At 27.8% G+C, this 25,129-nt stretch overlaps 1 protein-coding gene across 3 annotated transcripts in view; it reads right to left on the reverse strand.

Annotated features, from left to right (window-relative positions):
* Nucleotides 1–25,129, reverse strand: part of LOC135929985 (cysteine-rich venom protein pseudechetoxin-like) — a 73,680-nt gene that overhangs the window by 41,242 nt on the left and 7,309 nt on the right. For 2 of the 3 annotated variants that reach the window (XM_065466743.1, XM_065466745.1), the window contains exons 2-5: nt 23,138–23,228; nt 10,036–10,181; nt 9,908–9,993; nt 9,124–9,260 (exon numbers count right to left, since the gene is read on the reverse strand). In XM_065466743.1, the coding sequence (XP_065322815.1) occupies nt 9,124–9,260; nt 9,908–9,993; nt 10,036–10,181; nt 23,138–23,228 (460 nt within the window). Of the gene's footprint in view, nt 1–9,123; nt 9,261–9,907; nt 9,994–10,035; nt 10,182–10,701; nt 10,829–23,137; nt 23,229–25,129 lie in introns of those variants that run through there. The other variant, XM_065466746.1, reaches the window with a different exon arrangement.

The following is a 25,129-nucleotide window of genomic DNA, read 5'->3' on the forward strand; positions in this document are numbered from 1 at the left end:
TCTTCAAAAATAAAGGGGATCCACACAATTGTCAAAATTACAGGGGCATAAAACTAATGTCACACTGTCTAAAACTATACGAAAAAATAATAGAAAAAAGATTAAGAGACATAATCGAAATAGGAGAGACTCAGTTTGGCTTTATGTCTGGAAGATCAACAACTGATGCTATCCACGCAATTAGGCAAATGAGTGAAAAATACAGAGAAAAGAACGAAAAGCTACACATGGTCTTTTTCGATCTAGAAAAGGCCTTCGATAGAATCCCAAGAAAACTTATCTGGTGGGCGCTACGCCACAAAAAGATTCCCGAAAAATATATAAGAATAATACAGGATATGTATATAAGCCATACAACAATGGTCCGTAGCACAACAGGTACTTCAGCAGGCTTCACAATAGCCGAAAGAGTTCATCAAGGTTCGGCTCTCAGCCCACTTCTCTTCATTACAGTAATAGATGTATTAGCACAGTCTATACCTCAAACAGTCCCGTGGAATATGATATTTGCAGATGATATTGTGATACTTGCCGAATCCAAGGATGAAATGAAAGAAATATTAGTGAGTTGGATAAATATCCTAGAAAAGCACGGACTAAAAGTAAATAGAGAAAAGACAGAGTATATGGTGATAGGAGGAGATGAAACAAAGAGTATTGATATAAATGAATCGCAGATATCGGCAAGAAAGCTGCAAATATTTGGGCTCCACTATACAAATAAACGGCACAATAGAAAAAGAGATAAAGAGTAAAATTAATCAAGGGTGGTTAAAGTGGAGATCTTTATCTCGAGTGCTATTTGACAAAAGAATCCCACACAAATTAAAGGGAAAAATTTACAGTTCCATAGTACAACCAACTATTCTATATAGTTCGGAAACATGGCCAACCAAAGAATCAGACGAGAGAAGTCTACAAACTATGGAGATGAGAATGCTGAGGATGATTTCTGGGGTAACAAGAAAGAAGTGCGAAGTACAAGAATACTAATTAGTTTAAAGGTGGTGCCCATTAAGATTAAGTTAATGGTAAACAGACTTAGGTGGTATGGGCACACAATGAGAAGGCCTATGAACTACATTGGAAATAAGGTTGAGAGTTTAGAAGTGATGGGCAAACGTAAAAGAGGAAGGCCAAAACTTCAATGTGGCCATAAAGTTAGAACCAATTTAAAGAAGTATAAATTAGATAAAAGTGATTGTATGAATAACAAAAAGTGGAGAGAGATGTTGAAGGAGCTTACCACCAGAAAAGGTGAAAGCTAAAGAGAAAAAAAAATATTATTAAAATTAAAATAAAAGGTGGAATAGGATTTCTTGCTTCTGAAATTTATTAGCATTAATCATCATTTTATTTCCAAAATATGAATTTTAAATTTAAAATTATCATAACTGTTTGATTTTTATATCAATATATTTTTTTATAGAATGTCAACCATTTTTTGATAACATTTTTTCTAGTTTTTTTTATATATGGATTTTTTAAGATTATTGTAAAAAAAATATTATTCGATTTTGTGAAAAGATAAAAAAATTTCTTAATTTAATGATATTATTATTGAATTTTTTTTTTAACATTGATATAAAATTTTTAAATTCATGATGAAAATTCTGGATCATTATTATCATTATTTTGATTTTTAAGATTAATAAAAAAGAAATATTTTGGAAAATCAATAAAAAATTTGCTAAAAAATTATTATTGAAAATATTATTCATATTAAATTTTAAGTGCTCTACTTTATTTCTTTTTGTATTTGAAATTTAATCATAAATTTTATAAATAATCTTAATTTTGGTAATCTCTTAATTTTTTGGTATTTTCTTCTTAATTTTGTATTAGTTATAAGCTGAGTATTTTTTGGGTTAGTTTTATAATTTGTAATTTTTGTTAATTTTTGTGTAACTTTTACAAATTTGTTAAAAATGTCTGCCAATATTTTTTAAACGAGAAGATAATATTATTTATTAGTAATCATATATAAATCGTAGTCATTTTAATCCAATATATTTTCAAACATCTTCATAAAAAATGGCAGTTAATGTTTTTGAAGTGAGTAATTAATATTATTAATGATTACAATTAGCTTTACCCAATTATTTTCAAAAATCAATTTTCAGGGTCACTAATTTTTTTGAGCTATAAAATATGTGTTAAAATTTTCAAAATTGTTGAATAGGAACATTTAGTTAATAATTATTACGAATTTAATTATGTTACGCGTTTTAAAGGAGGGTCTTCTTTTTAATGACAATTTCCACGTTTACCCAGGTTAGACAGTCTCCCCTCTGATATTTTTTTTACCATTTTTGATGGTCTTGAGCAACAATATTTGTAAAATTTATTTACCTCATATACGCTTCTATACCTTATCCACGTAATCTTGGGCCTTCCTCTAGGTCTTGATCCTCCTACTTCCATCAAGGTGTATCTTTTTACCTAGTCATCTTTTGTCTTACGTTCAACATATCCAAACCACCTTAGTATATACCTTCTCTATGCCACTCCAATCACTTCTAATCCTTTTCTTGCTAGTTTTTCTCCCTCTCAGATACCCAACACATCCACCTAATCATTCACATCTCTGTTCTTTCAAATTTGGCTCCGTGAGTCCCTTTCATTGCCAATGTTTTACCGCCATAAACAACTCCTCACACAGCTTACGTAGACGTTCCCCTTTAACTTCAGAGAGACGTTTTTATTTCTTAGGACGACATCTTTCTGAACTTATTCCATGCTTGTCTGACCCTTTACAAATGCAGAATCTACACTACCATCTGCATTTAGCATATCACCTAAATAATAAAACTTTTCCATTAAAGGTTAACCCATTGCCAAATACTAAATCACCATTTTTTATATTATCATTATTTTGTACCTTTTATGCATGTTCTACAAATAAAAGTCACTCTTATTAACATCAGAATTCAATTTTCCGCACCCCACTTTTATGCACCCAGTTGTGGTATCTGGTGCATTCAATTTTTAGAACTGCTTTCCCTCATACACCACAACAGTTGCCGGATTCTCCCTATTTAGGTTATCCTTACCAATCCTTACCTTTTCATTTACTTCATTCATTTTCACACGCTTTGCTTCCATAGCCATCTTCTATCTAGTAATTTTATGTCTCAATTCTTCTTCCCTGTTTGCCATTAATACAAGGTTATCTGCATATAATAGCTCCAATGGATCCTTCACAGCCACAACATTCATTACTAAGATAAATAATAATAGCAGCACGGATCCCTGATGAAGTCCTCTACCTTAACTTCAAAGCTTAAAATACCTCTATCAAAGGTTCGTATCGCAGTCTGTGCTCCCACATAGTGTTGTTAAACGGCTAAGCCGAGTCGACTTAGCTGCGACTCGAGCATAGTTTCTAGTCGATAAAATAACTTTGACTGCAGTCTACTAAATGTGGTCGGCTATCTTAGTCGGCTAGAGTAGTCGGCTCACTTAGTGGGCTCGTGTAGTCAGCTCGCTTAGTCTACTCATGAAGTCGGCTAGTGTAAGTCGACTCGCTGGGTTTGCTTTATTTTTTTGTTTTTTTATAAAATTTGGTAAATTGCTAAATTTTGGGTTATTGATTAATGTGAACAAAATTATAATAAGAATATTCATGTCGTAACTAAAAATGGCTCAGGATCCGAATTCGGCTTCAGGGATTTTATACCTAATTTTTATAACACAAAAATGTAAAAATATAATTTATATTGTAAATATATGTTATGTTAAAATTTTAGTAAAGATGTACCATAGATAAGTGACAATTGTCATAATCGTTTTTTTTAAGTTTTTTAATTTTTTTGACGTAAATGGGCTAAAATAAATATTGCTAACATGTTAAAATAATACTTAAGTGAAGATGTACCCTAAATAAGTGACAAATGTTATAATGTTGTTTTTAAATTTTAATTTTTTTGACGTAAATGGGCTAAAATAAAGATTGCTAACATGTTTAAATAGAATTTACCTGAAAAGTACCCTAGATAAGTGACAATTGTCATAATCGTTGTTTTTAAAGATTTTTAAAATTTTTTGACGCAAGTGGGTAAAAATATAGATTGTAAATATGTTATATTAAAATTTTAGTGATGATGTACCATAGATAAATGACAATTGTCATAATCGTTATTTTTAAAGATTTTTGAAATTTATTGTCGCAAGTGGGTTAAAATATAGATTGTAAATATGTTATATTAAAATTTTAGTGAAGATGTACCATAGATAAGTGACAATTATCATAATCGTTGTTTTTAAAGTTTTTTAAATTTTTTTGACGTAAATGGGCTAAAATAAATATTGCTAACATGTTAAAATAAAACTTCAGTGAGGATGTACCCTAGATAGGTTTCCCATTCAAAAAAGGAAAAGTCCCAATCAAAAAAGGAAAAGTTTCAATCATAAAAGGAAAAGGTCTGATCAAAAAAGGTAAAGGGTCAATAGTAAAAGGAAAAAGTTCAATCAAAAAATTAAAAGGCCCAAACAAAAAAGGAAAAGTGTCAATCAAAAAAGGAAAATTCCCAAAAGGAAAGGAAAAGTGTCAATCAAAAAAGTAAAATTCCCAATCAAAAAAGGAAAATTGTAATTTTTTTAAATTTTTTGTCAATTTTTCTTAAACTTTTATTTATTTTTGTTATTCCTTCTTAATTTATTTCTAAATTTTTGCGATTTCTTTACGTTTTTTTTTCTAGCCAGCTATTAATAATTAACATAAAATAATAATTTTAAAAAAAATTCTCAATATTAATTTTTGTTGAAATATTGAGAATTCCGAATTTTTTAAAAAAACTCGAACTATTTGTTTTACCTCTTTTTAAATTAGGTGAAAGTGAAAAGTTTATTCTCAAAGAAACCCTACAATTGGGATGGCAACAAAATTCATAGAACCTCAAATGGGCATGTCACATCTATCACCAAATTAAGGCTATTAAAAAGGCCTCGAATAAGATGCTTGATAAATGCGTTATTTATATTAGTGACGGGCCTAATTTTTCAAATCCAGCCAAGTCCGAAATTTTTTTTAAAATAGTTTTACCGGTCTAGCCCGATTTTATTTAAGAAATTAATTTTTATAATTACTCTAAATAAATGGCGTCTAGTTTTATAAATAAAATTAAATATTTTTATTTTATATAAAAAATTCAGTAAAATTGATAAATGTCGGGTCTACTTTTTGCAGATCTCTAATTTATATATAGCATGTGACAAAATTGTTGGTTAATATATTGAATGAGTTAACTTTTTTTTATTTTTTGTAAGAATAATATTTTAATCTGACAATTGTCATATTCGTTAGTTTTTAAGATTATTGAAATTTTTTGACACAAAAGGGCAAAAATATAATTTATATAGTAATGATGTTAAATATAAATTCAATGAAAATGTTCCTTGGAAAAGTGACAATTATCATAATCGGTATTTTTAAACATATTTTATTTTTTTAATGCTAATTAGACATAAATATGCATTTTTAACATGTAAAAATTAAACTTCAGTGAAGATGTACCATATAAAAATGACAATTATCATAATCGTTATTTTTAAAAATTTTTCAAAAATTTAAAAATAACGATTAAGACAATTGTCACTTATCTAGGGTACATATTCGCTGAAATTTTATTTAAACATGTTAGCAATACTTATTTTAGCCCATTTATGTCAAAAAAATTTAAAAAACTTTAAAAACAACGATTATGACAATTGCACTTATCCGTGGTACATCTTCACTAAAATTTTAATATAACATATTTACAATATAAATTATATTTTTACATTTTTGTATTATAAAAATTAGGTATATAATCCCTAAAGTCGAATTCGGGTCCTGAGCAGGGTTGCCAGATATTCTTCACTTGAAAACGTGAGTTTTTCTTTTATAATAATTAATAGGGGACTTCGTCCCCCATGCCCCCCACTTTGCGGGCCTTCGGCCGGGGTAATTGGTAGCATACTCTCTAAGTTAATATGTTATATTTAATATAACAAGATTTTAAAAACAATAAAAATTCTTTATTGATTTACTAATAACAATTATGTTGTATAATTTTCTCATGTTTATAAATATAGCATAATATTAATTATTATATTTTATGGATGATTTTAAGAGGCAATAAAGATTTCCCATCGGCACTGTGGAGATAGGCTGAAAACTCTTTGCATGAATAGTTATATTTTGTTTAACCATAAGTTCAGCTTCCAATGATGACGTTCTTTTCGCCAAGCTGTAATCATTAGACTGAATATTCTCTCTGATGAAGCATTTGAATGTGAATAAAAAATATAAAATTGCATATTTTCTCTATCAATGGTGAGTTTTTAAAAAGAAAATCCATCCATTTTTCTTGGGTATTCATGTGATAGTTTTTTGATAATTTTTCTTCATAATAGGAATTAAATTATAAATATTCCTCGAAGAGAATTTCTGTATCTATAGGGAGCCATTAAAAATATTTTTTTTTGCTTCAGGGGGCGTCCTTCACTCTTTGACAATCATAACATCTTCCCATATATTATCTATAATATCATAACGTTTTTCTACATATTCTATAATATTTTTTATAAATATCTTTGATTCATTTTTTAAATTTATTGCCTTTTATACATCATTATTATATTGTAAAATATTTTTAGAAATGCTCCCATAAAAATTTTGTCAAATTTTAAAATTTAATGAATTCTTTAGTTTAGGATAAAATCATGTATTTATATTGCTAATACATCTTCAGATTGCAATATAAATTTATGTTATTGACTAAAGTGGCAACGTTAATGACAACACCTAAATATGCCTCTGCAAAATCATCTCCAAAAATTATTTTCAAAATTGGTGGGGTTGCTGATAATGATAAAAAATATTCTTTAAGGGGGTGAAAATACTTAAGCATCCGCTTAATCGCTGGGATTAATGTAAGCCAGCGTGTTGGAACATGGCGAAGTGATTCTGACCATTCTAAATTGCACCATTCTACCAATTCTTTTAAAAAGGTAACTCTTTTTGTCGAGTTGCTAAATTCATTATAGCATTTAATTACTATACTCTGCGAATTTTAAATTTTCTAGCAAGCATCTAGATATGTCTTTAGGGGTTTCACTGTCAGACGAAAAAATTTTAAGTAATTAAACATTTATTCCATTCTTTTTGTTGAAGTATCTAAGTAATAAGGGAAATGTTTTTATATTACCTTTATTCTATGCACCCGTTAGTATTGAAAACGGATGATTGTTTTTTAGATCTTTTATAATATTTGCCCTTAATTTATTTCATTTAAAATTTTACGAGTTTTAATATAAGATTTATAAAATCCATAAAAGAAATGTATAATTATTTAAATTCATATTATAATTATACTTGATAAACTTTCTAAAAATTGAATTTCTGTTGTGGGTAATTGATCATGAATATGATTGGTTAGTTGGACTATTAACAAATACTATAATTTATTAAAATATTTTTAAAAAAAATTAATTTAAAATTTTATATTTGTTTTTAAAAATATTTTAAAAAAATTTAAAAATATTTTGAAAAAATTTAAAAACGTGAGAAAAGGTGTAAGACTAAGTGTGATTATTTTAATTTACTCAAAAAACGTGAGAAAAGCATGGTGTGAGAAAACGTGGGTAATAAAAAATTAGGTATGAAATCGTGAGAATCACGGCTAAATTGTGACATATGGCAACCCTGGTCCTGAGCCATTTTTAGTTACGATATGAATATTCTTATTATAATTTTGTTCACATTAATCAGTAATTCCAAATTTAGCAATTTAATTTTATAAAAAAACAAAAAATTGAATCGACCCTGCGAGTCGACTTATACGAGCCGACTTCATGAGTCGACTAAGCGAGCTGACTATACGAGCCGACTACACGAGTCGACTAAACGAGCCCACTACACGAGCCGACTAAATGAGTAGGCACATGCGGCTCCTTGATCGGCTTGAGTCGGAGCCGTTTTTTATAACTACGACTTTTTAACAACACTACTCTCACATACATTGCCATCACTGTCATAGCCAGCCATTCGTCCACATCTGATTTTCTCAAGACCCACCTATTAATCTCACTAAGTACCCTGTCAAAAGCCACAATCTAAAATATCATATTTCTTTTATATGCTGGAATAATTATACTTCTTGCCAATCCACAGGAATGGTTCTATATGTGACAAATAGATTGCATAAATTCGTTACCCAATCAATCTTCCCCCTCACCCCCTCCCCATCCTCCCCTCAGAAAATGATTAAAATATCTCATTGCAAATCGTATATATTTTAAGAAGTTAATGATTTTATATAATTAATGACTAGAAGGCCCTAATTTGATAGGCGTTTTTTTCATGCGATAAAGAAGCTTATTTTTGATTTTTGAGGCTTGGTATTGCAGTTCAAACAAACATAAGGTTTTATAAATTTTCTATTATGAAAATTAACTTATAGATTCCACATTAATGCGTTTAATGGTGAATATACGAATATAAGCATAAAATAGATCTTTTCGGGTTAATATTCAGGATTAATAAAAATATATAATTATAATTTCCATTATAAAAAAAGTTAATAACCACATGTTTATTTAAAAAATATGCTGCAAATCATATAAACCTCAAAAATGAAAAAAAAATGGAGCCTAATCAGTTGAGAAAAAAACATTCACTGAAAAAAAAACCAAATAATATAAAATTTAAGATATAATCCGTTGAGGTGACCTAAAAGAAATAAAATTGAAGGTGAAAAAATGTCCAAAATTATTACCCTTCCTAAAAAAATCCTGGATGCTCTAGTGCATATGTCTCATATATATTATAATAGCCAAAATAATAAAATATAATTAATATAAAAAAATATTTTTACAATTTCTAAATATATATGTTAGAGTCAGAGGTAGTGAAATTTTTTCCAAAAAAAAATCATGCATTATAACAAGGACTAATTTCCACCCTCAAATGAATTATATTAATTAACATTATGATAGTTTATATAGTATATTTGGTTTGGTTAATTTTCATAGTAAAAGTCGGATACTTAAATAAAAAAATCAATTTATGTTATATATCCATTCTTTTTGAGCAACTTTAAAAACTTCTAATAAAATAAAAAAATCAATTTAAAATATTACCACATTTTTCAATTAATTTTCCCTTTATGTCTTGTGGAGATCTAGCACAAATCAAACCTTTTTTGCAACGGTTACAACTTTGTCTACCATCAATAGCAATATGATATGGAATTCCTAGTTGGTTAGCAATATTACCGCTTAAAAATAAAATTTTAAAGTAATATTAAAATGTATGCTCAAATTTATTTATTGGACCTTCTTATCTTTTTGTTTACCATGTTTAATTATAATTTCTAATATACATTTAAAAATATAGTTCATGAAGAAATTGTCTGAAATTTATAGTGCTCATATATTTCGGTAAAATCAGATTTTTTATATTTAAAAATGCCCTCCATAATAATATATAACTGATAAATTCAAAATTATCACAAAGAATTCCGATAACTCGTTATCCCAACTAAACTTTTAATTCTCTGCCACTTCAGACTCCTCGTGAAGCTTTAAATTATTAGGCGTTTTCTAGAATCCTTTAGTTTTAATTAAAAAATTATTTCTCGAAACAATAAAATGTTGCGAATTAGACAAATTATATTTCGACACTGCGTTTCTTCAAAGTGAAATGAAAGATAATTGTTGAATTATTATAAAACTATTTATCTACTGTGCCAAATTTGGTAAAGTTCGACTTTGTGTTGACATTGTGAAAAAAGACATTATTTATAAATTATTTTTTAGTCGAATTGACCTTTAAAAAGAAATAATAGACTTTATAGTTTAATAAATAAATTTTTATATATATGTATACACAACTAAGTAATTTATTTTTAAATAACTTAATTACCCTGGATAATATTGGCATGCATATAAATAGAACTTTTTACAATATTTTGATGAGCATCCTATATTAAATGTTTCTCCCCATACAATCTATAGTTGATGAGACTAATACATGGCATAATTTTATTTAACCTGTGTATAGTGTCCTACAGATGAAAGATCATTTTTCGATCCATAACTAAAATTTTTAATTTCATTTTTCCAGCTATTTATAACATGTCGCCAACTAACGTTGTTAGAGTTTATTAATAAGTTTTGACCACCACCTGTCATGTATCCTAACATAATTTATGAATAAATAATCTATATTATAATAACATGTGAAAAATTCCAATAATCTGGATTGGTTTAAAACTTTTAGTAAAATTAATTAATGAATTAAAAAGGATAATTTATAAATTGTTCTCAAAATAATAAAAGATATTTTAGTATATATGTTAGCGTTAATGTGTTTTTTCCGGCAATGTGTTATTTTTACAATTTAAAATCATTTTTTGAGCTCGTTTTAATATATTTGAAAATCGGTTTAATATAAATTATACTAGGTTTAAAAGTTTATGAAGAAATTGTCTGAAATTCATAGGGAAGGTATTTCAAACATCATTTCCGGTAAAATCAGATTTTTAAAAACATGCTCAAAAAATGATTTAAAGTTGAATAACACATTACAGGAAAAACTGAAGCTAACATATATATCTTTACCCTAATTGCCCCCCCCCCCCATATAAATAACAAGTAAAGGTTTTTTTATCCTATGATAGGAAAATCTCATATTTTAAAAGGATATTATTTTTATACTCGCAATCCATGTCATGAATTATGAAGATCACTGTTAGGTCAAGAACGGAAGACCGAACTGCGGAATCAATTAAATAGACCGACCAGAAAAATATGACAACATATAAATGTTGAACGGATCGTGGATCGGACCAATTTTATTTGGTTTTAAATACTTATATAAAATAAAATATTATTATATAGAATAGAATTGAAAAATTTTAGTTATTTGCAAATACAGGAATAATAAAATATGATAAATAACACACAATAGTAACTATATTATTTTCTTTTATAGAATATTTTATCTTCAATAGGATTTAATTGAACAATAAATATTTCAACTTTATGATAGATTATATCACAATGTTTGATAATCAGAAACGGACTGGCCATGATGGTAGGTGGGCAAAATGCCAACATGATCGTGGGCAAAATACAGATAATTTTGGGGGCCGATTAAAATATAAATGATTGGGACCGGATTAAATAACAGATTATTTTTGGGACCGATTGAATAAATATTTTATATACATATAATTTTATGTATACTATCACAATCAAAAATTTAATCTAAAACTTCTTATAACATAGGAATTGTAGTCACATGTGCTCATTTGTAAATTTAAATTTTGTTTCGAACAAAGCCAACATTTTCCTGCGTTATATAAAATATATTATATATAACCAAAACACATTTCTCATTAAAGAAAATAACTAATACATCAGGGAAAGGATTGTATTTAGTTCGTGATTGTTTTGAAAACATACATTCAAATCAATATAGCAAATTTGACGGGTGCGCAATAAATTCAAAGGATGTAGATTCATATTAAACAAGTAGTTTCTAACGGTGTGTAATCTTTTAGAGAATTCTATAAAGGTATGCAAGATAGGAGAACATAAATATTCTATAACCCAGAAAAATTTACAAAAACTTCAATGGATCGGGAAAACAGATGGTGTACTCGAGAAAAAGTTGTCACATAGGTATATGAAAAAGATTTCTTGATACCTATTGCAATAGAGGGGCAATATATTAAAGATTCACATTCGTTTGAAGTTTAAACTTCTACGAGATATAATTTGTTGAAAACTTATTAAAATTTATAACCATTTTAATATCAGACAATTTTTTAGAAAATTTAAAATAATCAGGCCATTATCGCATTTTTAAACAAAAAATATTGATATTCTTACTCATGCATGGACTATGTACGGTTCAAATTTGGATTGTATAGAAACTACTCTAAGTTTGAAATTTCAATCCCAATCATATTAGAGTTCTCCATTACTCTTTCATATATTTTATAAAATTTCTTATCAACATTTGTTATTTTTAAATATCTGATAAATATCTTCCGCTCTATTCATGACACCTTAAATCCAAATAAATTTTTGTTCAGCAGTTTTCTAAAATGATATGTGTAATTAAACAAAAAATAAACACATTGAATTGATATTAAATAATGTGGCTTAGTAGCCAGCAAAAAACTCAGCATCTGCTGAATTTTTGTTGATATGTTGGTTTCAAGCGCTGCAAAAATAACTTTATATAATTCTATGAAAAGTTTCTTTCAATGAATTAAGTTGGACAATCTATCTTTTAATTTTTTATTATTATTATTTTAGTCGGTGTCCTCAAGTGTTCGGATAAATAGATCCCTCTTCTTGGATGGTGTGAAAAAGTTACAAACAACGATATTGTTTCCAAATTTTGAAAAATATATTAGCATTATATAAAGATATCGCTTATAATATTAAAAAACTAACAAATTCCAATTAAATGACTATTTATATGTGAACTGTTCCGGATCCCACGATATTCAAACGCCGTAGATATCACCAATAGGCAATTTGAACTACAGTGAACATAAAGTGCTGTGTTGTAAAGCTGAAGAGGTTTCAAAAAGCTTTATAAAGCTAATATGATTATTGTATAAAAGTTTCAATAATTCCTTGAAATTGCATTTATTATTAAAAGAGCACATAAGTATTAAGAGACCAGCAGATACTCTATGAGCTATTAATGTAAATTCTGCCTCACTAACCAAACGATTGCATCAATTATTATAATTATTTTTACTCTGTTGCTTGTAATGTAAATTTTTTTATATTTATTAATATCATAGATATTGATATCTTTTGCTTTTTAGAGATGACTTTTAAAGCACCTGTTATCTCATAAGAATTGAGATGATTTTTAATTTATTGACGAGTATTAAATTTTTCAAGGGCATCTTTCCATCTTGTATAAATTTGACATATCAATGTTCTGTGTTTTTGTAAACCATTTCCTGCATATCTTGATGAAAAAATGACAAAAACCTTTACAAAATGTTCCTTTTTCATATATGGGTAGGCAAGTCACTTATATTTTTTGAGCCACGATACTTAAAATGTTAAATTTATTTTATCCAGTGAAAAAGGAAATTTATAACATTAATGATGCCAAATATTTTCAATAGTTTATCATAATCATTTAAAATAAATTTTTTTTTAAAATTTGTGATTTTTATTTATTAAAAATTACTATCATAATAAATAAAACATTATAATATTAAAACACTATAAAAATACAATTAATTTAAAACATTATAATATTAAACACTTATAAAAATGTTAAATATAGTTTTATAATTGTATTCCCAAAAAAGTAATATTTTAAAAATTTCTATCAGAATATTTTGACAAAAATTTTTTAGTTTCGTTTGTAAAAAGCCGAATTTTTGTGCCTAGATTTTTAAAAAAATTTTGGTTAATGGTGAAAAATGGCCGTTTGTGGAAATCACTATTGGAGTAAATAAATTTTAGTATTTGTTGAAACTTTTTTGTTTCCTTATAGTAATTTTTTACAATATAATCAAATTTTAGCAATGTAAAATAATAGAGATTAACAAATTTTTATACAATAAGATCAAATTTTAACAATATTAAATATGAAGAAGGTGGGACTCTAACTAATTATATAATTCAAGCTAGCAAAATATTTTATGGTATTTCAATTAAAAAGGTATACATTTATTCTTCATTATTATATATTATTTATGGCAGTTAATATGAATAAAATATTTAAAATAGAAATTTTATGGCGGTATATGATAGAGTTAGAATTATATTTATTAATATTATTTTAATTATTAATAAATATCTATAATTTTTTTAATATTTTTCATTTTTACTTCCATTTTGTAGAACAGAAGAAATAGAAATACAAAAGTTAAATAAGGCTGAGCATGAAAAAAAGTAATGTGTCGTCAGAAGCGATATCATTATTGAATTCAAGTGATCAATCATAGTTTATCATTGCTGCTAGTTGCATCAATAAATTATTTTCCTATAGCTCACTATTGTAGAAATTTACAAAAACCAAATTTAGATTTGGTTCAGGTTATTGATTTGGCGGAAAATATATATGAACAGGTAGATACAATAAGAATGAATGTAGATGAATATTTTCATAATATTTATCTAGATGTTAAATCGAAGGCTAAATTTAAGATATAAAACTAATTAAACCTCGTCTAGCACCTAGGTAATTATTGAGTTTTAAAATAAATATTGGCTCAACTGAATAATATTATAAAATATCCATTTTCATCCTATTCTTAAATACTTTTTTATCGCAAATAAAAGTAAGGTTTTTAGATAAAAAAAACAAGTCTTTAGCAATCTTCAAGTTTTATTATCCAATAATCCTTCTTCGTTTTCTAAGCCACTATTGGTAAAATTAAATATTTAGCAAAATTTTATTCCTATATACTGAAATAAATTTAATCAATGAATTCTAATTGTGGTATAAATATTTACTACGTTTAGCTATTTTACCTGAGAATGCTATTGATGCGCTCAATCGGTGTAAAGGAACCTTGGCTCAATTTCTTATAATTTTGATGTTATTTTATATTCTTGCATGTTTGCCTATTACAACATGTACGAACGAAAGGACTTTTTCCAACTTGAGAAGGTTGAAAACATATTTATGAAGTAGGGGAGACCAGGGCTAGTCGGCGCAACTTTTGTCAAAATCATCATAGCTCCGAAAATAATGATCATATAAAATCTTACAAAATACCAATAGATACCTTAAACTAGTGATCTGCATCGGGCCTAATTTTTCAAGCCCGGCCCGGCCCGAAATATTGTTTAAAAAAGTTTTGCCGGCCCGGCCCGAACCCGAAATTTTTTTAAAAAGTTTTGCCGGCCCGGCCCGGCCCGAACCCGAAATTTATTTTAAAAAAATTTACCGGCCCGGCCAGGCATGAATTTATTAAAATATAGAAATTAATTTTTATAATTACTAAATAAAATACTTATGTTATATAGCGTTTAGTTTCAATAAATTAAATGAAAAATTTTATTTTACATAAAAAATTTAATATAAAATTGATAAATTTAGATATATTTAATAAAATTTCCAAGGTCCAACCCGACCCGGCCCGAAATTTTTTTAAAAATATTAGGCCCGGCCCGAACCCGATTATTTTAAATAAAATTAGGCTTCGGGCCGGGCCTAACTTTGCAGATCTCTACCTTAAACATCTACCTATAAATATATACTGTTATATTTTTTAAATATTTAATAATTATTTCTCTAGAAAGGTTTCTATAAAAGTCATTTTTTGAACCTAGTAGAGGCTAGTCGAATCAAGTGGTTTATTAGGCTTCTTATGGGACAAAATAATTCTTTTCAGATTTTAATATATAACTATGATACTTTATTTATATAATATTCTATTTACAATTATAACAAATAAAATAACAATCTTTTTTGACAGAGAACCACTCTACATTGAAACCAATCTTCAAAATTAGGAAAACTTTTATAATCCTGTTTACATAATACACACATCTTTTAGTAATTTTTTATTAATAATAAATTTACTCAAAATTTATCTAATTCTATATTTAAATATATAACATCATTTGATTTTATTATCAGGCTAAATATAATCTGATAACTAAAATGTTCATATCCAATAAAATGAATTAATTTGAATCATATTATATTGTCAATTAAAATAGATATATATAAATATTTGTTTGTTAGATATAATTCATTTTAAATATATTGATATTGTTATCAGGCTAAAATTTATATGCTAAAATGTTCACAACTAATAAAATGTATTAATTTGAATCATAATATATTGTCATTTAAAAATATATATATATATATTATATTTGTTTGCTAGATATAATTAATTTAAATAATTAATCTTATTATCAGGCTAAAATTTATATATGCAATTTATATAATATCGGTGACAATTTATAATATATTATCACAATATGTATATGAAGATTTTAGTTTGCAAGATATTTATTTAGGTCTGATATTATATTAAAATTGAAATGTATTATGAAAAATCAATCACATTAATATATTTATGTAATAATTTTTATTTAATATATTACATTTATAAAATATTATATTATCTGTGACAATATATAATATATAATCACAATATGTATATGAAGATTTTAGTTTGCAAGATATTTATTTTGGTCTGATATTATATTAAAATTGAAATGTATTATGAAAAATCAATCACATTAATATATTTATTTAATAATTATTATTTAATATATTACATTTATAAAATTTTATATTTTAACCTGTAATAAATGGTATTTTTCTTAATGAGATATCATTTTCATACCTTTTTATAGTATCTTCATAATCTTTTTTTATTAAAAATTTTACTATTTTGAATTTTGCATATATATTTGGGTACCATAATAATATATGCAAAATTGACTGATTGCGGCGACTAGCCACGATTCTACTAACCTCTTTATCATGCATATGGTCCCACAGTCGTGGGGTTTGTTTTGATAAGTTTCTTCCATCTTGATCGAGTAAGGGCCACGTCCGGATTTATCTTCTTAGTCATCATAACTTTGTCTACTTGACCTTTCCACGTAACACAAGGTCATCCTTTTCCTCTCTTCCCCAGCACTCCATGTCCAATACTTTTCTATTTACAACATTCGTCTCCCTTCTTAGTATATGACCATACCACCTTAACCGATTTTTGTTTATCAAGTCCGCCATAGGTTGAATACCCATTTTTGCTCTTCATCATATGGTCGAGTTTAGTATACCCCAAGCTCCACCGTATCATTCTCATCTCCGTGGCTTGTAATAACTTTTCTCCCGCAGCGTTTAATGCCCATGTTTCACTTCCATAGAGTAACACCGGTCTTACGATGGATTTGTAAGCTTTGCTTTTCAACTATATTGGCATATTCTTGTCGCACATTACACCGGATACACTTCGCCATTTAAGCCATCCTTTTTGGATCCGTGCATTGATTCTTTTTGCAATCTCCCTCTTGATATAGCATCGAGCCTAGATATGTAAACCTGTCTACTTTTGGGTACTTGGTCATCCAGCGATGGGGTGCTTGTAACGTTCATCTCCATGCAGTGGCGTAGCTAAAGGGGAGAGGGAGGCGCAGGGGCTCGAGCCCCCTGAAAAATTTGAATAGCCCCCTGATGCAAATTTTTTTTTTAATAGCTCCTTAATATCCCCTTGAACTAAAAATAAATTTTTTTGAATACCCACTGAATAATTTCTTTTATAATTCCATTAAGTTATATATAGATATAATTTTATTATTTAGAAAATAAGACTATTTAAATTTTTATTAAACGAATATTATTTTAATTATTAGATTAGATTAATACATATAAATTATATTTTCATCAGCTTGCAATCAGATTCTGTATTAAAAATATAATATCATTAACTCACTAAATATTAATTTAGCTTTAACAGTTGAAGTTTAATTGACTTTTATTATTTAAATTATTATTTAACATATAATCATATATTATTTAAAAATTAACAAATTTAATATTGTAATTAGCCGAGTTCAAAATGACTAATCATCTGTATATTTATTAAATTTTATTATCATACCTTAAAAATATTTTCAAGGTCGTAGATATATAGTTTATAATCCTCTACTATATACAGTTGTTTATAAAATATTAGATATAATGCCACTTTTATAGACGTTGATAATAAATATAATAACAAATTGCATTCAAGTATTTAACGCCATCTATTTAGATATAAATAATTTTAAAAATTAAACATTTTATTATTCATTCTGCAATATATGTAATAAATTTGATATCTTTTCTTCTCTTTTTTTACGTGTTTTTAGGAAAGCTATTTTTTTTCTTTTTCGAAAAACAGTCTTGAGTTAAATTTTTAATACAAGTATATTTTTGATATTATTACAAGCTACTATTATTTTAAGATATAATATATCAAGGTGGTGCGACAATATGTAAAATCTTAATTGTTTCATCATATCATTCTGGTCCTTATTTTATAGTTAGAAAACGTTTCATTTCTAATATGGCATTGCCGTATAAATAACTTCAGGCTTCAATATATTTGCATAATTATTTCTTCCAAAGATTTTTAGTGTTTTTATTTTATCAATTTATCCAACATAATAAATTCTGATATTAGTTTACATCGTTAGTGTCATGGCTATTACTGCAAATATACCAGCATCTATTATTTGTGTTGCTATGTAATTTAAGATTATTACTATGCGGCTGAGAGCATATAATTGCATATTTTAGATAAACAATAATGGTCAACTGTGTAGTAATTTATATATCATTTAAAATAAAAAATAATCTTTTAGAAATTTAATATCTCACAATAATTTTCTCAATTGCTTATCTAGCTTCCATCATGTCATCTAAGAGGAAGCTCTAACCAATAGTTTTATAATTTGGATTGGTCGTTTATACTCTCTCCTTCAAAAATTGTTGATTGGGTTTAGGCCAATAAATTTTTCCTTATTAATCCATTCTATAAAACATTGTCTAAAATGGTAACAGAGAGCTATACTAGTTTGATAACCTTTTGTCAATGTAAGTTGCTAAGAATTATATTATCGCATTATGTCGTTTTTTATATGTCAGTTTATTTTGTATGCATAATATAATAAATGGCAAAATATGAAAATCAGAATAATTGTTCAGAATTAGTAAATTATAAAAAAGTATAATATATTAATATAAAACCCGGCCGAAGGCCAGGCAAAAGTGGGCCAAAGGCCTGCAAATTGGCCCCCCATAATAAATTTTTTAGTTGATCCCCCAGAGATTGTGAAGGCTAGCGACGCCCCTGTCTCAATGTATCGATTGTTGACCTTTAAACCATATCCAGCTAAGCGTTTTGACTACTTTTCGGCTACTTCGAATACTTTCTCCTTTGTCTCTTCACATAGTACTATATCATCGGCCATATAGCTTACACCAAGGAGATGGCTTTTGGATGTCTCTCGTTATCGTGTCCATAATTATATTGAATAAAAAAGGACTTAGAGCAGATCCTTGATATAATCCAATTTCTGTCGTTCTAACGCAAGTAGTTGATGCTTCATATATATTTTTTATAAGCCGTACATATGCGTCAGGGATATTATGTTTTCTCAAGCACCATTATATTAAATCGCGAGGGACCGTGCCATAAGCTTTCTCCAAGTCAATAAAGACCATATGTAGGTTTCTTTTCTTTTCTCCATATTTATCCATCATTTGTCTTAGTGCGAAGATCGGATCGATTATGGATTTACCGGCCACAAATCCGATTTGGTTAGCCGATATTTCCATCTTTTACTAAGATCCTTTCTATAAGTTTCAAGGAGTGGCAAGTTAGCTTGATATCTCTGTAATTACCACACTCCTGAGGGTCTCCTTTGCCTTTGAATAAGGGTAAAATCGTGCTTGCTCTCCATTGATTAGGAATTCGTTCTTTTCCCAATATCTTGTTAAAGAGGTTCGTCATGGTCGTGACTCCTTCTTCTCGGCATCCGATCCATGCTTCCATAGGAATTTCATCTGGGCCATTAGCTTTTCCTTTTTGTTTCTTGTTCATTTGCATCCTAACTTCATCCTCCTGAATGAGTTCGACCATACTTATGTTTGGCTCAATATCGGGAAGTAAATCTTTGCCATTAGCAATATTCATAAGTTCCTTGAAATATCCTTTCCACCTTTCCATCACCTCCTTCGGCTTGAATAAGGTTTGACCCTCCTCGTTTTTGACTATTTTAAGGACTCCGACATCGCGACTTTTCTTCTCCCTTATCTTGGCCAATTTGTACATAAGCCTATCGCCCCCTTTATGATCCAGTTTGTTTGCCATCTCGGTGTACGCAGCATTCTACGCTATTGCAACGGCCTTTATCGCGACTCTCTTTGCCTCCCTATATTCTTGATAATCAGCGTCTACATGACAGGATTTTCACTGGAAGCAAACCCCCTTCAAAACCCCCCTGTCTTTATCATTATTTCCACCTATTTATTTATTGATACTCTTTTCAAAGAATTTATAAAGAATAACTTAAATTAATCTATCTCTACTACCAACTAACGATATTTTGGTGAATATAAAGAATTTATTTTTTAGATAATAAATTTAATTAAAACCTCCATTATTTACAATGAATTAATTATTATGCTGAAATATCTAAACCTTTTAAATTATATTTAAAAGGATGTTTATTTGGAAAACAATGTGTATGATTGTTGGCAATATATAAATTTGGTCGATGAATTGTATTATAATAATACTATAATAAAAGTATTAATTTTTACAGTAATAAATTTTGTCCTATTTCATCTCAAAATTTAATAATAGTCCCCAAAAAAATTTATCCTACACCCATTAAAGCAGCTTACCCCCTACCCCCTCAAAAAATAGGATGCAAACTGTTCCTACCCCTCCCGCTCATGTAGACGCTGTTGATAATCCTCCGACTTTTTAGATTTATGCCACCGTCTATATAGAATTTTTTTCTTTCGATGAAATCCCTAACCGATTGATCCCACCACCATAGTTCCTTATTCAAAGCTTTGCCTCCTTTGGTCTGTCCTAGAATCTGAATCGCTGTTTCCTTTATGTCCGCAGTTAGCGTCTCCCAATCGTCGTCTACGTTTCGTTCTAACTTCCTGGCACCTAAGAGTGTGGAGGCTTTCTGATGGTATTTATCGTTCGTCGGCATGTCCTTTAGCATTTCATACCTAATTCGAGGTTCATAAATCTTTCTTCTTTCCGGAAACACTTTTCTTTCAAGATCCATGACAAGTGGACGATGTTGCCTGACGATTTCTTCTCCCGGTATTACTTTGCAATCTTTGATCCTCCATAAATCCTTTCGCCGTATAAGCAGATAGTCAATTTGACTAAAATGCTTTCCACATCTATAAGTCACAATATGATCTTCACGCTTTTGAAAATAAGTGTTAACGATCGCCATATCATATGCTTGGGATACTTGGAGAAGTTTTCCCCTTCTTTGTTTTTCAGACCATACCCATAGCCTCCATGATTTCGTTCATACCCGAGACGATCTTTTCCTATGTGGGCTTTGAAGTCCGCCCCAATAATTATCTTTTCTTCATGTCGTATTCCTTGCATCTCTTTTTCCAATGAATCGAAGAATATATCTTTCTCTCATTCCATACACTCAATTTGAGGAGCATACTCGCACATAACGGTTAGGAGGCCTCCTTGATCTGCAATCTTCACCCACATTAACCTGTCTCATGATTTGACTTCCACCACCTTGTCCTTGAAGGATTCGCACCCCGTTTCTACGATTTGGTGACCCACTGTAGAAAAACTTGTATCCCTCTCCTAACTCCCGAGCTTTAGTTCCATTCCACCTCGTCTCTTGTAGGCAGGCGATGTGTATCTTTCTTCTTCTTAGAATTTTAGCATTTATGCGACCTCGAAGCTCTTTCCCATCAATGTACCCACATTCCAGCATGTTATTGGCATTCTATCCACAACTAAATTCCTTGACCGCCTTCGTTCTGAGTCAGGCGGTAACCCTAGTGTATTATTCGCATTGCACGGGCGGGAGATGCAGTGCGCGTCGTTTGAGGACGCCCTAGCTTTCTGTTGTAGAGTTTTATTTGAAACTATCATCATTTTGGAGTACGTTTTTACAGCCGGTTTCCGACCTGACGCCAACCCTCCACTTTTTGCACACGGACTTGGGATCGTCGTAGTTAGTGTTCACGATTCTACTAACCTCAATGGTGGTAATATTACTAATTTGATCTTAACATATATTTAAACATTATATATCAATCTGAAACTTTCTCAAATATTAAAATAGATATTTAACTTTCATATAATGTTCATTTTGTCATGTTTAAACGTTTAATTTTTTAATACAACCTAATAATATTAAGTGAAAATATTGTAATTTTTACATCAAAAACATGACATAACGGAAAATTTAAATAGTTAAATATTATAAATTATTTTCATCCTCAATTATGGATATTATAGAATTCTATTTTAGAACTAAATTTCAATTTTTAATCAAATATTATTTCATATTCAATTTAAATCATTTATTTTTTTAATTAATGCTGCTTTTGTAAACACTATTCTTGCAATGTTTTATATATAAAATATATGTATATTAATTTTATGTGGAATATAATGAGTATAATTAAAGATAAAAGTACAATTATCTTAGAATAAAATATGAAGTATGGTATGATATATTAGTTTTTCCATTTATTAAAATCGTTTTTATAATAAAATCCATCGTTTGGTCAAATGTTGTCAAAAAAGATATAAAAAGTATTTAAAAGGAGGTGTTCCAGCCCGAAGGTCGGACAAAAAAGAGTCAAGGCCAGCAAATAAGGGTATGGGAGCGATGCCCCATAAAAATGAGGCTCTGTAATTGCCCACGGGACCGAATAATTTCCAGTTCCTCTCTGTTGATAATTAATATATTTCTATTCTTTACTATTAAACAACCCTTATTTAGAAATTTTATAAAGAAACTGAAGTTGCTTGAATTGGAAAAAATATCCCTAGTTAGTAAAGATAAACAAGGTGACCTATTAATACCATAATATTAATATTTGGTTTGTGCTAATATTTAGTGTCTGATTGATTCCTTAATCAGTTTTGTTTTACCATAAAAAAGAAATCAATTTATTAACAAAATGAAAACGAACAAAACCTCTTGTCTGAACTTTAATTTGTAATGTTTTAGATCTTCCATGCGCGTCTTAGATAGAACGTCATTTTTACTTTGAGATATACTTAGTGATCAAAGTAAGCTCCAAGCCTGGAATATCAATGCTTGGAATTATAAAACAAGGCCAATATTTTATTTTGTCAGTTTTCAAAATCTGAGGTAATTATTATGAATCCATCGTGGAATTTTTAAAAAACTCATTTGACAGTCCTAGGAAAACCAAAATTTTTAGGAGAGAGATTTATTTTTTATTCGTGAATTGTGACATTATAATTCATAAAATATGTGCATTTCTCTTTATATTTTGTCTTATTTTTCTAAAGGTTTAAAATAAATAATTGGTAAAAAAAATCAGTGTTTCCTTATATATTGGAATCGACCTTTAAAGTATTAAATATATTTATATAACCTTTAATAGCTCTGTCCTTCATGAGATTATGCTTGAATTCACATTTTTTAACAAATTTTTCAACATTATTGTATGCATTTTGATTCCAATTCTAAGTAAAATAATATTATAAATATGTTTTAATTTTTTCTTAATCTCTTAAAAAAATATTGTAAAAAATTTCATATATAAATAAATGTAAAAAATTAATTATATATTAAATAACTATTATAATAATAATATATTATATGAAAATTTCCGCAAAATGGAGCATTTTTAAAAATTTAATTTGTATATTTTTAAAAATTACGGTTTAATTTATAGCACAATATGAAAATATAAATTTAAAATTCATGCAAAAATTTTTTAATATTTTTGAAAGAATTAAATTACAAAATGAATGAAAAGTAATTCATGAAAACATTAAAGTTTATAAAAAGGGAGATTATGTTTTTTATAATGAAAAAAAAATTATTGGCCTAACTTATATTTTAAATTAATTAATCATATTTATTTTGAAATTTAAGCTTTCTTTTATCTCAAAATGATGAAACAAAATGTTTTTATATCTAAGAACTATGAGTTTATTCAATATTTGCAATTTACTTAGAACTCTTAATTCAGAATATGCTATTTAAAAAAATTATTGATAATTTAAAAAAAATGATAGTCGTTTTGATTTAATGCCATACCCTATTTTATATAATAATAAAGTGATCAGGAATATAAATAATAGAAAAAATGAAGTCTGAGATATTAGGTTAATGATGCTAAGCAATACCGAGTGAATCGTGATTTACAATTTTTATTTTATACATACCAGAGACCTGCAGAGGCACCATTTGCACGGCCCGGCCCGGTTTTAAATTTTTTAGGCCCGGCCCGGATATTTAAAAAAAAATTTTTTACGGCCCGGCCCGGATTTATAGATTTAAGGCCCGGCCCGTTTTTAAAAATTTGAGGCCCGGCCCGGATATTTAAAAAAAAAATTTCAGGCCCGGCTCGGAATTTATTTTTAAAATTATATTCGACCTGGTATATACAAAAATTCATCTTTTTGCATTTATAAAAATAAAACTAATATTCATAAAATGGTAATAATATTTTGAGCATATACTATATTATATATTGCATTTAAAAAAAATAAAACTAATATTTAATTTATAAAAATGGAAAATATTTTGAGAATATAATATATTGTATTTAATTTACTATTTAATTTATAAAATAAAAATAAATCGCTATTTAAAAAAATGCATGTATAATAAATAGTATTTTGAAAATATAATCTAATTGCACAATATTAATATAATTTATTTTCTAATTTTTAAATATTTTATATTACATTTATAGGTTGGTTTTTCAGGTGTAAAAAAAAATTATTAATTTTCATGGATTTACCATCATATTTATGTCTTTTTAGATGTGATGTACCATGTTTATAATTATAAAATAATATACTTGAACAATTCTTACATTGTACGTAGCCAATGTTTTTTTTATTTTCATCTATGATGATGTTAAATTTAGCCCATATTTCAGATTTTAAATTATTATTTGTATTTCTAAAAGAATAAATATTATTTTTAATTTTATTAATTATATCATTAGTATTTTGTGCCATGATATTCCTTTATTTGATTGTTTTAGTAAATATTCTAAAAATTTAGATATGAATTATAAAAATTATATTATTAATACTTGAATATTGGGGCTTATTTAAAATATTCTTTTATTTGATTGTTTTGGTAAAATATGTTGTAAAAATTTAGATATGAATTATAAAAAAATATATTAATACTTTGAATAAATTTGCAGGAAATTAATAATTAGATCGATCTGTGGGTGTTAGGTGTGTTAACCATTACCCAATATTATATTAATCATAACTATAATATAATATAATCTTATAACCATTAACTCTTTTATAAAAATATTAAGGCCCGGCCCGGCCCGGTGCGGGTTTAACAATCTTAGGCCCGGCCCGGCCCGGGTATATTTATAAAATATAAA

Source organism: Gordionus sp. m RMFG-2023, chromosome 5 (genome assembly GCF_954871325.1).
Source record: "Gordionus sp. m RMFG-2023 chromosome 5, tfGorSpeb1-WG-v2, whole genome shotgun sequence".
Lineage (NCBI taxonomy): Eukaryota > Metazoa > Nematomorpha > Gordioida > Chordodea > Parachordodidae > Gordionus > Gordionus sp. m RMFG-2023.